This window comes from Salvia splendens, chromosome 6, assembly GCF_004379255.2.
Source record: "Salvia splendens isolate huo1 chromosome 6, SspV2, whole genome shotgun sequence".
NCBI classification, from domain to species: domain Eukaryota; kingdom Viridiplantae; phylum Streptophyta; class Magnoliopsida; order Lamiales; family Lamiaceae; genus Salvia; species Salvia splendens.
In genome coordinates, this window is record NC_056037.1 from 4,352,132 (window position 1) to 4,366,156 (window position 14,025).

General features: G+C 38.3%; 3 protein-coding genes across 4 annotated transcripts; 2 read left to right on the forward strand and 1 right to left on the reverse strand.

The window, feature by feature from the left end:
• On the forward strand, positions 1-3,010 carry LOC121806343 (pectinesterase-like). The gene is made up of 3 exons (XM_042206342.1): positions 1-1,124; positions 1,628-1,952; positions 2,234-3,010. The coding sequence occupies exons 1-3, from the start codon at positions 531-533 to the stop codon at positions 2,908-2,910; spliced, it is 1,596 nt and encodes a 531-aa protein (XP_042062276.1). The 5' UTR covers positions 1-530; the 3' UTR covers positions 2,911-3,010.
• A 2,019-nt stretch (positions 3,011-5,029) lies between these two features.
• On the forward strand, positions 5,030-7,939 carry LOC121807401 (ETHYLENE INSENSITIVE 3-like 1 protein). 2 transcript variants are annotated; one of them, XM_042207617.1, is made up of 3 exons: positions 5,030-5,187; positions 5,670-7,415; positions 7,524-7,939. In XM_042207617.1, exons 2-3 carry the CDS (start codon positions 5,810-5,812, stop codon positions 7,628-7,630), a joined length of 1,713 nt encoding a protein of 570 aa, XP_042063551.1. In that variant the 5' UTR covers positions 5,030-5,187; positions 5,670-5,809; the 3' UTR covers positions 7,631-7,939. The 2 variants fall into 2 exon arrangements, with proteins under 2 accessions (XP_042063551.1, XP_042063549.1); XM_042207615.1 differs by having other exon boundaries at positions 5,670-7,939.
• Positions 7,940-8,483: 544 nt separating this feature from the next.
• LOC121807402 (ethylene-responsive transcription factor WRI1-like) lies at positions 8,484-12,145 on the reverse strand. The gene is made up of 7 exons (XM_042207618.1): positions 11,827-12,145; positions 11,637-11,719; positions 11,444-11,452; positions 11,254-11,342; positions 10,594-10,718; positions 10,294-10,370; positions 8,484-9,251 (listed from the first exon to the last, which is right to left on the reverse strand). Exons 1-7 carry the CDS (start codon positions 12,018-12,020, stop codon positions 8,680-8,682), a joined length of 1,149 nt encoding a protein of 382 aa, XP_042063552.1. The 5' UTR covers positions 12,021-12,145; the 3' UTR covers positions 8,484-8,679.
• Between the last annotated feature and the right edge of the window lie 1,880 nt (positions 12,146-14,025).

A 14,025-nucleotide genomic window follows, 5' to 3' on the forward strand; every position in this document is an offset into this window, starting at 1 on the left:
TTTCATTGTTTGACATTTAGGTTTTATCATCATTAAGACCTTTCAAATTCAAGAAGTTACGGTTTCTGTGTTTTTTTTATTAGTTTGATCATTATTGTGGCATATTTGCACAATACACTTTTTTATTACCGTAATTTAGTCCTCCCACATTTCACGCTTGCAATAAACTAGGGTAAAATTCAAAATCAATCGATGATAAGAGTGACTCACAAAATATTCAATGTGAAATGCTTTGGTGATCTATGCATTGCACAAAGTGTTGAGCACTCCATGGGTGACGCGGTAAAGTCTCAAAACAATAGTAGTACATAGGAAAGCTTACAGTAACATCATGAATTTACCAAGTTGTATTTTCAAATCAAATGAGATATATAGTCTCAAAATTCCTAGTACAATGTGCATGGGATGTCAAAGAAAAACTGTAAAAGCTTGACAAAAGTGAATATGAGAGAGATGGAGATTATCATCTTTTCTTAAAGCCTACATATATCAAACAAACTCTCTTCTCAATTCTCACAACACAAACCAAAATGTCGAAAAAGCCCCTTCTCATCTTCCTCCTCTTCACCCTCTCTCTCTCCGCCGCAGAGCCACCTTCCGCCGCCTGCAATTCCACCCCTCACCGCAACCTATGCCTCTCCATCCTCTCCGCATTCCGCCACGCTCCGCCGTCCAATCCCCAAACCTACGCCAAGTTCTCTATAAAGCAGTGCCTCAATCACTCTCGCAAATTATCCAATTCGATCGCCGATTTCGTCGCCGGAAAGCTGCTGCTGAGCGATCCGGAGATCGCGGCGCTCAACGACTGCAGGCAGCTGCAGGAGCTGAGCGCGGAGTACCTGGAGCTCATCAGCGGCGAGCTGGTCGGATCGGCCGCCGCGAATCTGAGCGACGCGGTGGTGTCGCGGGTGCAGAGCCTGCTCAGCGCCGTCGTTACGAATCAGGAGACGTGCTACGACGGATTAGCGGAGGCGGGGAGCGCGATCGGAGGCGCGCTCCTGGGAGATGCGGCGGCGGTGTACAGCGTGTCGCTGGGGCTGGTCACGCATGCGCTGGGGCGGGGGCGGGGGCGGGGGCGGCGGAGCGGGGCGGTGGAGTTGGAGGCGCGTTCCGAGTTTTTCGAGGTAATTAATTGAGATTTAAATGTTTAGTTTGGCAAAGGAAATAAATAAGCAGGCCGATTAGTTTAATTGTATGATTTTTATATGGAAATACATTAATTACTGATTTATGGAAGTAGAACAGAAGTCATTAATGTTTAAACTACTTTACAATCATAAAAATCTATAGGCGATTTTTCTTCATAATGTGAATTGTAAATATACATGCTAAAGAGGTGTTAGTGAGTTCAATAATCGATAATTATGTAAATATACACGCTAGAGAGGAGTAACTTTCAAATATTTTTTATACTTGATACATCAAGTTTCTCTCAAAATTATGATTAAATTAGAGCTAATGTGAAGTATGACATGAAGTAATAATATTTTATCATCTATGTAACAAAATATGAATGAAATTCATCTGAAATTAAAGAATGGTAGGTTAGAGAAATTGAAAAGGTAAATGAGAGCACGTGCATTGTGGAGGAAATGTAGTGATTGTTTGGGTGAATTTGTGGAAACAGATGATACATATGCCTAACAAAGGACGAATTCTAGATGAATTATGGGAGCAAGGAATTCAAGCAAATGCCACCGTCACCGTCAGCCCCTACGGCGGCGCCAACTTCACGTCCATAGGCGACGCCGTCACCTCCGCTCCCAACAACTCCGTAGTTGAAGATGGCTACTTCGTCATCTACGCCAAGCAAGGCTACTACCAGGAATACGTCGTCGTCCCCAGGCACAAGAAGAACATCATGCTCATCGGAGACGGCATCAACACCACCGTAATCACCGGAAACCGGAGCGTCATAGACGGCTGGACAACCTTCAACTCCGCCACTTTCAGTGAGTAATAATATATTTCATCCGTTCATAAAAAATGGTCTTTAGCAGTGAACGACAAGAGTTGCAAAAAGAGACAAAATTTGTTAAACACTTCCTCCGTCTCAAGAAAGATGTCCCCTTCCTTGGACGGCACATGACGTTATGCAACTTTATTTTGTGTGTTAAGAAGGAATAAAATAGAGATAAATGTATTTCACCTTTTAATAACGTGTATAAATTTTTCACAAGATGAAAAATAAGACTGTTTTTTTCATGAATTGACCTTATTCTTGGCACGACAGTTGTGTACGGCGAGCGGTTCGTGGCGATGGGGATCTCGTTCGAGAACACTGCAGGGCCGGAAAAGCACCAGGCGGTGGCGGTACGGAACAGCGCAGACATCTCAACGTTCTACCGGTGTAGCATGGCGGGTTACCAGGACACCCTGTACGCCCACTCGTTGCGCCAGTTCTACAGGGAGTGCGACATATCGGGTACAGTTGACTTCATCTTCGGAAACGCGGCCGCTATCTTCCAGAGCTGCCGACTTTACAGTCGGAGCCCGCTCCCCAACCAAAAGGTGGCATTCACAGCCCAAGGGAGGAGCGACCCGAACCAAAACACGGGCATTTCGATCCACAACTGCACGGTGGTGGGGGAGGCAGAGGCGGAGGCGAGCTACCTAGGGAGACCGTGGAAGCAATATTCTCGAACCGTGTACATGGAGTCGTACATCGGGGAGATGATCAATCCGGTAGGGTGGTTGGAGTGGAACGACACCACCGGATTGGACACGTTGTATTACGGCGAGTATCAGAATTATGGACCCGGGTCCGGAACAAGCATGAGAGTCAATTGGCCTGGCTATACTATTATGAATGCTACACAAGCTCTTAATTTTACAGTCTTTAATTTTACAATGGGCCATACTTGGTTGCCTTCTACCAACATTCCTTTCAATGCAGGTTTGCTGCATTGAAATTTATTATATTTATGTTGCATTTTTAGATATATTTATATAAGTACTAAATTATTTATTGGATTGGTTACATAAACATAGAGACTCGTGTCATATGGTATTTATGTAATTTTCTTAGTATTTGTTACCCAAACATAGATAGACACGTAAGCAACAGATATGTTGGTAAATGCAAATTTTTTTTATTTGGATACTGTTGATTCTTTCGATAGTTGGAGTGTAACGTGACCGGCTATTTTCGACTGATATGGACACATATCTTTTTTAAAAATTGAGGATATGATATCAATTATATTATGCTATGAAATTGTGTCGAAGTTAAGTAGGTTTATATTAAATAAGATCTCAAAAGTAGTTACTTAGATGGGTAGATTTTAAATACCGAATTTGAAAATTCACGACTTTGTAACTTGTAACGATTTGTGAAAGTTGATTTTCACATGAGATATATACTCCATTATTTAAAGAAACAAGTATCCCAATAGTTGTTTACACTACAAATCTACAATGACTAATTTCCTTGCAAACATTACGATACACTTGCTTGACGATAGAATCAGCATTTAATTGGATGCTTTAATAAGGAAATGGTGGCCCCTGGGATTAGGTTATAAATAGACATGAAATTAAAGACACCTTACCAAAAAATAAAAATAAAAATATTATACTACGTGACTTATAACAATTTAAAGATCCAGTACACGTGGGAATTAAGAATAACGCGTCAAATTACACGCACAATTTAAAGATTCAATATCAGACATGTGAAAATCTAGAAAGACGCATTGGTATGAATTACGCATGCATACACGGTAAATTCCTCGTATGAAAGGTTTGTGAATAAAAAATCACTTTTTATAAAATTTTAACTCATATGTATATTCACTAAAATTTATAATACATTTAACATATTTATTCATGTATAATTCGTATTTATCATTCTCAATTTTCACAAATGTTTATTGGATAATTTCTTATATATTCATACTCACCAACCCATGCTGTAATTTATCAAATACTATAAATTTGATAAATTTCTTAATATAACCAATTAGATCAAATGCCGTGCTAGTCATGTGGTAAGTCGGTTTTATTCATCGAATTGGAACTACATGTCTAATGGCTGGCATATGTTGATAGAGTTTCACTTTCCACAGTAATTATTGGTTGCAAAAATAATCCATAGTACTACTAGTGACTACATTATTTTCAAATCTATATAAACATAGAGGAATGGGCAATAACTTTTACAAAAAGACAAAAAAGAATATGACAAACGAAAAAATTAATTTGAATGGTTGTTATGAGAGATGATTAGTACTCCTATATCAATCATCAATCACTCCATCCATTATTAGAAGTTCTATTTTTTTATATATATTTTAGAAAATGCTAGGAAAAATAGTGTAAAAAAATTAGTGAAATATAACCTACGATTTTAAATGAAAGGCGAGTGAAATAAATTCGTGAAATGTGTGGTCTATTAACATTTATAGTAAAAATGAACTAGTACTCCTATTCGCGAACGAATCGAAATTGTTACAAACTTACTAGTTAGGAGAACACATTCCAAGAGACTAGACTGTTAAAAAATAAAGCATATTTAATATATAAAACTCTACACTAATTGCTCTCACAACCGATATAGGACATTGAATTCATAACAAAAATAAAAAATTGAACTCTTAATCACTAATGAAAAGAGTATATTTGATACTATCATATTATTAAATGGACACATTATGAATGAATTTATCATACTAGCCATGTTGATCTTGCTAAGATAAAAATGGTCACTCGGATAAGAAATATGACAAATAGTACAGTTTTAGACATTAGTGTTAGAGTAATTTTTACCCTAATACTGAGTAAGCTTAATTTTATTGCCATGGCAAGATGAAGGGCCAAATTAATGCTACTAATATCATTATTAATTCGTTAGGATAAAAAAACAAATAATTATTCACCACACTCTAGTTGACCACCATTAGGCATACCCGTGTGAACCATGGTTAAATTAATTAAAATTATCCGAAGAAGGAAAGAAAAGATTTTACTGAGCTAACCATGGTTAACAAATATTACTCCCCATTTCCAACATCGCACCTTTTCTACTTCATCGGTCTTTTCAACTCTTACAAAAGGCGACACCCACCAAAGACTACTCACAATCTCACATGTTCTCCCTCTCTCTCTCTCTACCATATATTATCTGAGTCGAAAAAAGCTGGATTGTGTCTCTAGCACCTGATCAGAATAGTAGAAGAAAATATTTTGGTAAGCTTTTCTCTGTATGAATTTCTTTTATGTTTCTGAAATCAGTGTTTATAAGTTTTCTTCTTCTGATTTCTGTATCAAGCTGTGTAAAGGTCAAGTCTTGAAATAGTTGAGGGTCAAGTTTTGTGAGCTGGGTTTTATGCTTGCAATGGTCTTTATTGTGTGCCATTCATTATATATTTCTCTTTGTTATGTTTTCAATTTGTGTTATACTTTTGTAAAAATCTGATCTTGCTCAGAGGAATAGGGTTTTTGATGATCTTGGGATTAATGATCAAGGAATTTGTTTACATTTTTCATATCATATTTCCCAATATGTGTATGATTAAGGAAAATATGAGCTATTCTTATAGTTTTGCAGTTTAGGGTTATTGGATACTTTTTTCTTTGAGTAAAGAATTGTGCTTTACATCTATGTCATTTCTGGTTTGTTGTTCATGGGATCTGTTTGATTTATATTCTATTTTTGTTTCATGGATCAGATTTGGAGTTTCCCCTTGATTTTCAAGTGATCTTAGAAGTCCCTCGAGTGAGGTTTTGGGTATTATTGAGGTGTAGACAAAAAATTAGGAGTTCGACTGAGAGTAGTAGTGTTATTGGGTTCATTGGAGTTGTCAGCTAAATGAATATCTTTGAGGAGATGGGGTTTTGTGATCATCTTGATTTCTTCACGGGTCCTCCTGGAGAGTTGAAGGGCTCCCAGGAACTCGAACCGGTGGGAGAGGTGGACGGAGACTACAGCGACGAGGAGATGGACGTTGATGAGCTGGAGAAGCGGATGTGGAGAGACCGGATGCTCATGAAGCGGCTCAAGGAGCAGAAGAAGAGCAAGGACAGGACTGACGACGGCGCAAAGCAGCGCCAGTCACAAGAGCAAGCACGGAGGAAGAAGATGTCCCGTGCCCAAGATGGCATCTTGAAGTACATGCTGAAGATGATGGAGGTGTGTAAAGCTCAAGGTTTCGTTTATGGAATCATTCCTGAGAAAGGAAAACCTGTGACGGGAGCATCTGATAATCTCCGCGCATGGTGGAAGGAGAAAGTTAGATTCGACAGGAATGGCCCTGCTGCGATTGCTAGGTCTGAGGCAGAGCATTCGATCCCTGGGAAAACTGAGGCTTCGAGTGTGGTGGCATCGACTCCGCAGACACTTCAGGAGCTGCAGGACACTACTCTTGGATCTCTGCTGTCAGCTTTGATGCCGCACTGTAATCCGCCCCAGAGGCGATTCCCGCTGGAAAAGGGTGTCCCACCTCCTTGGTGGCCTTCTGGGACGGAAAGTTGGTGGCCGGAGTTGGGTTTACCCAAGGATCAAGGACCTCCTCCATATAAGAAGCCCCACGATCTGAAGAAGGCGTGGAAGGTTGGTGTCCTGACCTCCGTGATCAAACACATGTTTCCTGATGTCACCAAGATACACAAACTTGTCCATCAGTCTAAGTGTTTACAGGATAAGATGACGGCAAAGGAGAGTGCAACTTGGCTTTCTATTATCAACCAGGAAGAGTCTTTGTCTAGAAAACTATATCCTGATAGCCATCCATCATCATCATGTGCTGTTGGGAGCGGGTTGTATTTGGTCAGTGATGCTAGTGACTATGACGTGGATGGAGTAGAAGCTGACACAAACATTGCAGTCGACTGCAAGCCACTGGATAGGAATCTATTCAACTTTGGGGCTTCTGCCATTAAAAATAACCCTATGGTGCTACCTGTAGCTCCGATCAAGGGAGAGATCTTCGATGTAGATGCAGATTATACCCTGAAAAGGAAACAGGTTACTGTGGAAGAGCACAAGTGTGAGAGGGTATACACATGTGAGTTTCCTCAATGCCCCCACAGTGATAAACTCATGGGATTTAATGACCAAGCATGGAGGAATAACCACAAGAATAACTGCCAATTCCGATTCAGTTCTTCCGAACCAAACTATCAGATCAACGGCGAGAAACAAGCTGTGTGCCTTGCTCCTTCCAATGAAACCAAGTCTCCAAACGTACCCGTGAATAATGCTCCAACTTGTGTAAATGTTTCTGAATTGGGGATTCCCGAAGATGACCAGAAACTGATTAGTGGGCTTATGTCAATGTATGATGACAATCTTCAGGGTAACAGTAACTTTGACTCAAACAATTTCAACATTCTCCCAGGGCAGAACCCTCAGCAATCAGCTGGTCTGCTTGAACAAGGTGTCAACTTTTTCCGACAGGGAACTTTGTCTCAGGCTGGTACGTTTCAAGAATCCAGTATACTGTTGAGCAATGCTACTTATATGTCAACAGAATTCCAGTATGAGCAATGCAGATCATCGTACAACTCTTGCAATGGCGATGCAGGGGAGAATTTTACTGACTTCAGACTTGACTCACCGTTCAGTTTTGCACCCGGTGACTTCTCTGTCGATCCATTGCCAAAGCATGAAGTGCCTCTGTGGTACATTTGAGACTCGGAGTCTTCCCATCCAGCTCTGTTTGCTATAGATCTGCAGAACCATCCTCTGTGAGATGCCTATCCATCTCCTGCCTCCCTAGTTATCTTTGCTTTAATTAGCGAAATATATATGCATATTGTAGATATTGCCGCCAACTGAATCTTGAGTGCTTTTACTATGTGTTGCAACTTTAGCTTGTTAGACTGTATTCGCGGGATGTGCTTTGTCGGGCAACTCCCCCTGCTCTGTTGTTTCGAAATGCTGGAAGGCAGAGGCATTACCTGTTGATCATAAATAATAATGTTTGTTGTTTCTTGTCTACTCATATGGCCTGCTGTTGCACTTTTGCTGAAATAGATGATGCCTGTTAAAGCATTAGATCTATCTATTAAAGCAAAGAAGTGGGGAAGCAAGACTTTAGTAATGTTATTCCTAATTAATGAGTTTATTAGGTGTATGAGAGTTATGAGCTGAATGTTAGCAAAACCTGCTTAAAATCTAGCCAAAATGTGAACAGGGAGGATTGGAGGTGAAGACGTGAAGAAAATTTTCAGAGTTGGAAATGATGTTTGCCAAGAAGTTAGGAGGGAGGAAAGCATATGTCAAGGTTGCCATGAAATAGACACTTGCCAAACTAGCTCAACACCACATATCACTACCTAATTTTACATAATTGGGTGGACATAAGATTAATACCAGAAATTTTCATTTGACTGCATGAGATGTTTTGGCTTATTGTTTATGGTCTGTGAAGCCAAAGCTGAGTGTGTAAATGTGCCACTTCATCAATTTGTTTTGTTATATCTGTCTTTTATGGTGTAAATTTCTGTATGTAAAAACAGGAGGGAAAAAAAAACTCACTGAATTCATTTTATGAAAGATCAAAGAAATTCTACAATTAAATACTGATAAATGGAGCTATCCCTTGAGACAGTCTTGAACAAGCTAAAGACTATGAGCTTGTGCAGAAGCACTTTTGTGACTCTTGTCATCTACAGCTAGCTTCCTTGGCTGAAGTTACAATAACTTAAGGTCTAAACATCCTAAAACTTGAAGGGACACTAGATGTTGCTGCAGGCTGATGTGGTTGTCGATAGTGGCGATGAAGATGGTGAAGTCGAAGTGAAGGTGTCCTGCCCTTTCAAGTCCTGAGCTACCACTGCATCTGCTGCCTCAATCTGGCAGCCATATTGGAGGAATTCGTATTCATCCAATGGCTCATCGAAGATGCACTCGATATCATCATCAAAGCCTTTGTAGTCAAACACCTCACCCAGAGGCATGTCAGGAACTGGGAGGATGTTGAATAGTGTATCTAGACAGAGATTCCAAGGGTGCCCGTGCTCCTCGATTGGGTCCATAGTGATCATGCCTTCTGACTCGTTGAAATCCTTGGGTTCGGGCTTAGGGCTACTTGTTTCAGCAACTGGGTGAGGTTCTTCATCTGCTTGTACTATATCGGGGGGAGTTGAGTTCGTTTCCTGCTTCACATGGAGCTCTTCCACTTGCACCTCAGGTAGGAATTTCTTCATCTTATCCGCATAATTACTTATGTCAAAATTTGTTACAGCATTCGGACCTCTGTATTCTATTGCTGCCATATCATATGCTTCTGCTGCTTCCTCTTGAGTGCCTGCGTAAAAAGGGATCCTCTTAGAATTACATGCACCCCAACAGGCCTCTACAAGATATACATACGCAGGCCGGTGGTAGAAGAAAACGCGTTCAAGTCAAATTCACTAGGAAATGAACACTTCTTGCAGCATGTTAAAACGCGTTGACAAGAAATGATAGTTACTACATAAGATTTGTCAACTTTCTTAGTCATTACATTAGTTGAATGTCCACTAGCAAGAGGGTACAATTGCTCATATCATTATTTAAACGTGCAAATCATGGCTGATGAACACTATATACCAACAACATAGGTAGGAGCAGGGCCATGTGAATGAAAATAGCTTTTAAACTAGAGCTCGTGGACGAAAACTTATCATATGCGGAAGTAGTTGGATTTTTCCTAACTTTTAGATACGTTCGGAATTGTTCTAGTTGGGCAAGAAAATGCATTGTTCACACTATTTTGTGTAGTTCAAGCACGTCGTAGTCCTCTTGTTAATCTTTTGCTCTAGTTCATACAACGACAAATTCTGAGCATATACAAATGTTGTTAATATGTGGCTATTAATTAATCAGTAGCAGTTTAAGTAAGGCTGCCAACTCCATATCCCACTACCTATATGCCTCTTCAAAACTAGCCATTAAGAGGGAAAAAAAACCCAATAATCGGGTTTTGTCCGGGTTTCGGGCCGAGCATTTAGTCAGTTATGTCCTACCGATCTATCTTGGGCTGCACACTACTTAGATCCATCCAACTGAATTTTATTTCTAGTCAAAACTGTTAAGTAGTACTCCTATCCCACCCCACACCACCAAGGGAATATTTTCTGAGTTTAATAAAGAACAAACTTTCCTTTGTGAGGTCTGTCTTAATATATATGTCTTAATACTATATATTAAGACAGTATCAGATCTCTGCAACTAATTAGGTGGGTTGGTAACTACACCATGGTTCCTAATACTTATTTTCACACTTCTATAATCTACTAATAAACATTGTTAATTCATTTTTTTATAGAGTGAATAGAGTATTGTACTAAAAAATGAAGGCTACTCACTGTAGGTTCCTAAGTAGAGGTACTTGTTTCCGCAAACACGCCCAATTCTAGCCTCCCACCGGCCATTGTGATGGTGCCTGTCCAAATACGAAATTATGCTTAAAGTCAAAATCTGTATGAATGGAAGTTAAATTTGTATTCAGTGACATATTTGTAACCGGATTTTGACTCATGGTACAAATATTTGCAAATCTCTCTCTTGCATAGATTAGTTGGTTAGACGTTTCCCTCCAACCAACAAATTGGTTTGAGTCATCTCTGTTTATGAATTTTCTTTTTCTTTGCTTCTTGACGTATTACCTTGCGACTCCGCGATATTTAGAAACACCTCTTGAAAAGCCACTGCTCCGCCTCCTAAGTGAGGCCAAATACTCTTCTCTAGTCAAAATTTGCATCTCTTCAACATCTTTGGCGTAGCCCTCTACCTGCATAATTATTACCTGGTCTTAATTAGTTTGCTCATTGATGCCACACATAATCCCTAATCTAATCAATCAAACACTCTTTGGACATCCCCTTTTTTCACGTTTCTTAATTTGTTTGCACACTACCCCCGCACGTGCTCAAAAGCACATTTGCTTCAATCCTTCTTAAAATACTTCATCACCACAGATCCAATGCATTTTCAACTTCTCTCTAATTTCACACACATTTAAATAAACCCTGTCAACTTAGATTTGGCAAATAAAACAAAAACAAATATTTCATGAATTTCTAACATAGTATCAAAACAACTCCACGGCTGTGGACTAAAAAACTTTAACTTACCCCGACCCATATGGGCCAAAACCGAAAAAGAAAATGCTGACAGCGAGATTACTCAAACCACTATACAAGTGTATGAGTCACTTCTCCTATCACTAATTGATTTTATTTTAAGATGGATCATACAAAGTTCTATTATTCACCAATACTTTGTAATAAAGTGAATATAATGAGGAGAGAGGGAGAAAGAATTACATGAAAATTGAGAATGGTAGAAGGTCCCCAATATTTAAGAGCAGCTAGATCGTAGGTTCGAGCCGCATCTTCCTCATTATCATACGCACCTAAATTAATTACACATTTAATGGATTCAAATTGCTCGCCTAATCCTCTGCATGCACACATTAATTGATAAACAAAAAGGAAAGAGAGGGAGAAAGATTACCTAAATAGACTGCGGCAGCCACAGATGCGCAAGTGATCACCAAGCATAAAAACAAAACACAGTCAGAGCCGCTCAATTAACTATCATTAATCAAGTAATTAATTAATTAAGCTAAGACCCCAGATCTCATTGATTTCACTTTTCCTCGATTGAAATTAAAAAATTAAAGTGAGTGAGAGAGAGAGATAATCACACTGTCTTCCCCGCTTGTTCTGGATGCTGTTCCATGTAGTCTTATCCCAGAGGTGAGCTTCGTATCTCCCAGTCCACCTATGCCTAATTCGCAATTGAATAATCGAATTGATCAATTAATGTCATGATAATCGCATGCATGCACGAATCAGAAGAGAGAGAAAACGAATGTGTGCAATGTGTGTATGTACCTTGTGACGCCTCTGTAAATGGAGCTTCGCGATTTCGCAGAGGTGGCGCTGCTGTCGCTCTGGTTTCTCTTGGCTCGGACGCGTTTGGGCTTAGCCTTGGGCTTCGGTTCGGGCTGTGCGATTATCGACGGAGATTCGATGCAGCACGACGATGAAGAGGATGAGCACGAATTTGAAGGAGACTTTCTCTTCATTCTCTGTTTTTCTTTTGAGGAGAAGGAAAGGCTTCTTTTTTTTGGTGAGGTGAAGTGGTTAGCCAAAATTAACTCTGTTTATAAAGAAAAAGAGAGGGAAAGAATACAAGTGTAGAAGGCCATAAAGCTGCAGTTTTGATTTTTTGGCTAGATTCTTCGCCATCAATGTATATAGGTTGGGAGTTCGAGTTAAGACAAATGAATATTCATTATTAATTACGAACAAAAGAGTCTATGAGGTAGTTCGATAGTCCATACCGAACTAACTAATGATATATAGCTATGTAGTAGACTACTCTCTTTTGGTCATCTAAAAATAGGAGATTTTGGTATGCAATTAGTAAAGTATGTAAGAGAAAGAGAAAAAAAATACTCCATATTAGTGAGACATATGACAAAGTATTGTAAAATATAAATGGATTATTTTAGTAGACATAACAAAATAGCAAAAAGAGACTATTTTTAGAGGCGCTAAAGGTATTTTTTACGAAACTTTTGTTTATGTATATATTACAAAATTGAGCAAACTCAATAAATTTTGTGGAATTTGAAGTCTTACTGTAATGTTTTGAAAGGGGAGAGAACCTGAAAACAAAAAATTAAAATGTGTGAGTTCCATTATGCATGAGAATTGAGATTGTGGTCGGTTTTAAATAATAATAATAATAATAATAATAATAATTATTATTATTATTATTATTTTAATAATATGTATTTTAGCAATTCTGTCATATAATTGGGGGAGGGTATACGAGTGGAATTTAATAATCATGTAATCTGGCCCCATTCATTTAATTAAATCAGACTCCTACTATTTTATACCGTGTTAAAAAAAATAAACAAACTCACTAATAAATACAAGTTTTACCATTGTTGGCAAAGAAAGGGTGACTGGGAAAGCAAGATGGTTTGAATTTAACCTGGTGGTTGAGTTAAGTAAACTATAGTTAATAAATTACTTTCAACACTTGGCTTCCCCACTCAGCCATGCTACCAATTGGCACTATAACATCTGTGGCTTTCTGGACCTCTCTAGACATATACTGATAATAGTAGTACAATATAGTATGTGTAAGTATTTATTCAAAAATTGCTTTTCTTATTAATTATTAGGAACCATAAGATTTTAATAATAATGCTTAGTTAATGGGAGAAGAGATCTCTAAATTTTGTCAGTAGATAATTGTGGCTATAGATGCATGTATGGATGGTTTATGTAATTAACTAGCACCTTGATTATTCGAAATTACAGTGTAAATGAAATGTCCTTAATGCCCTCGATGGGAGAGATCTGTCACAATTTTGTCTATATTGAAAAACAAAATATATTCCCTACTTTTTATTGTATTTTTTTTGTCGCTTAATGTATGATGATCATCATTTTATGTTGCTGTAATTTGACAAAATTAAAATTAGCTTTGCTGAGATGCCGTCATTTTTTTTTTCCTGTTATTATTGTTACTCGTCATAAATATGCATATACATTATTAGTTGGCATTTTTATTTTTTATGTATGTTACACACCATTATGTTAAGTTTATTTAGTAACAAAAGAGATGGCCTTCATGCTGTCATGCATATGGGTTTAAAGAGAAAAAAAGTACTACTAGAAGTTTTCATAACAAAAACATGCATGTCGGTCTAAAGAGAAAAGAGAAAAATAGAGAGTATAATTGTTTCACCATTTCTTCCCTTTTATTCTTTTTTTTTCTTTTTTATTTATCAAAATGGGGGTAGTGGTTTGAGGATTGAATCTTTAAGAGGGAATAGCAATAATTAAAAAATTCCTAAATTTGTTAATACTACTTTACAGGATTTGTTTATGATTTTCTTGCTTTTAATAACTTAGACATCGGTTCGTCACCTTATTATTCTTACAAAACGTACGATATTCTAATCAATATATTTCATCCGTCCCAAGATAAACGCATCATTTCTTTTAGGTATGAAATTTAATGAATTGATATTTAAAGAATTAAAATATAGGGAGTAAAATATATGAGAG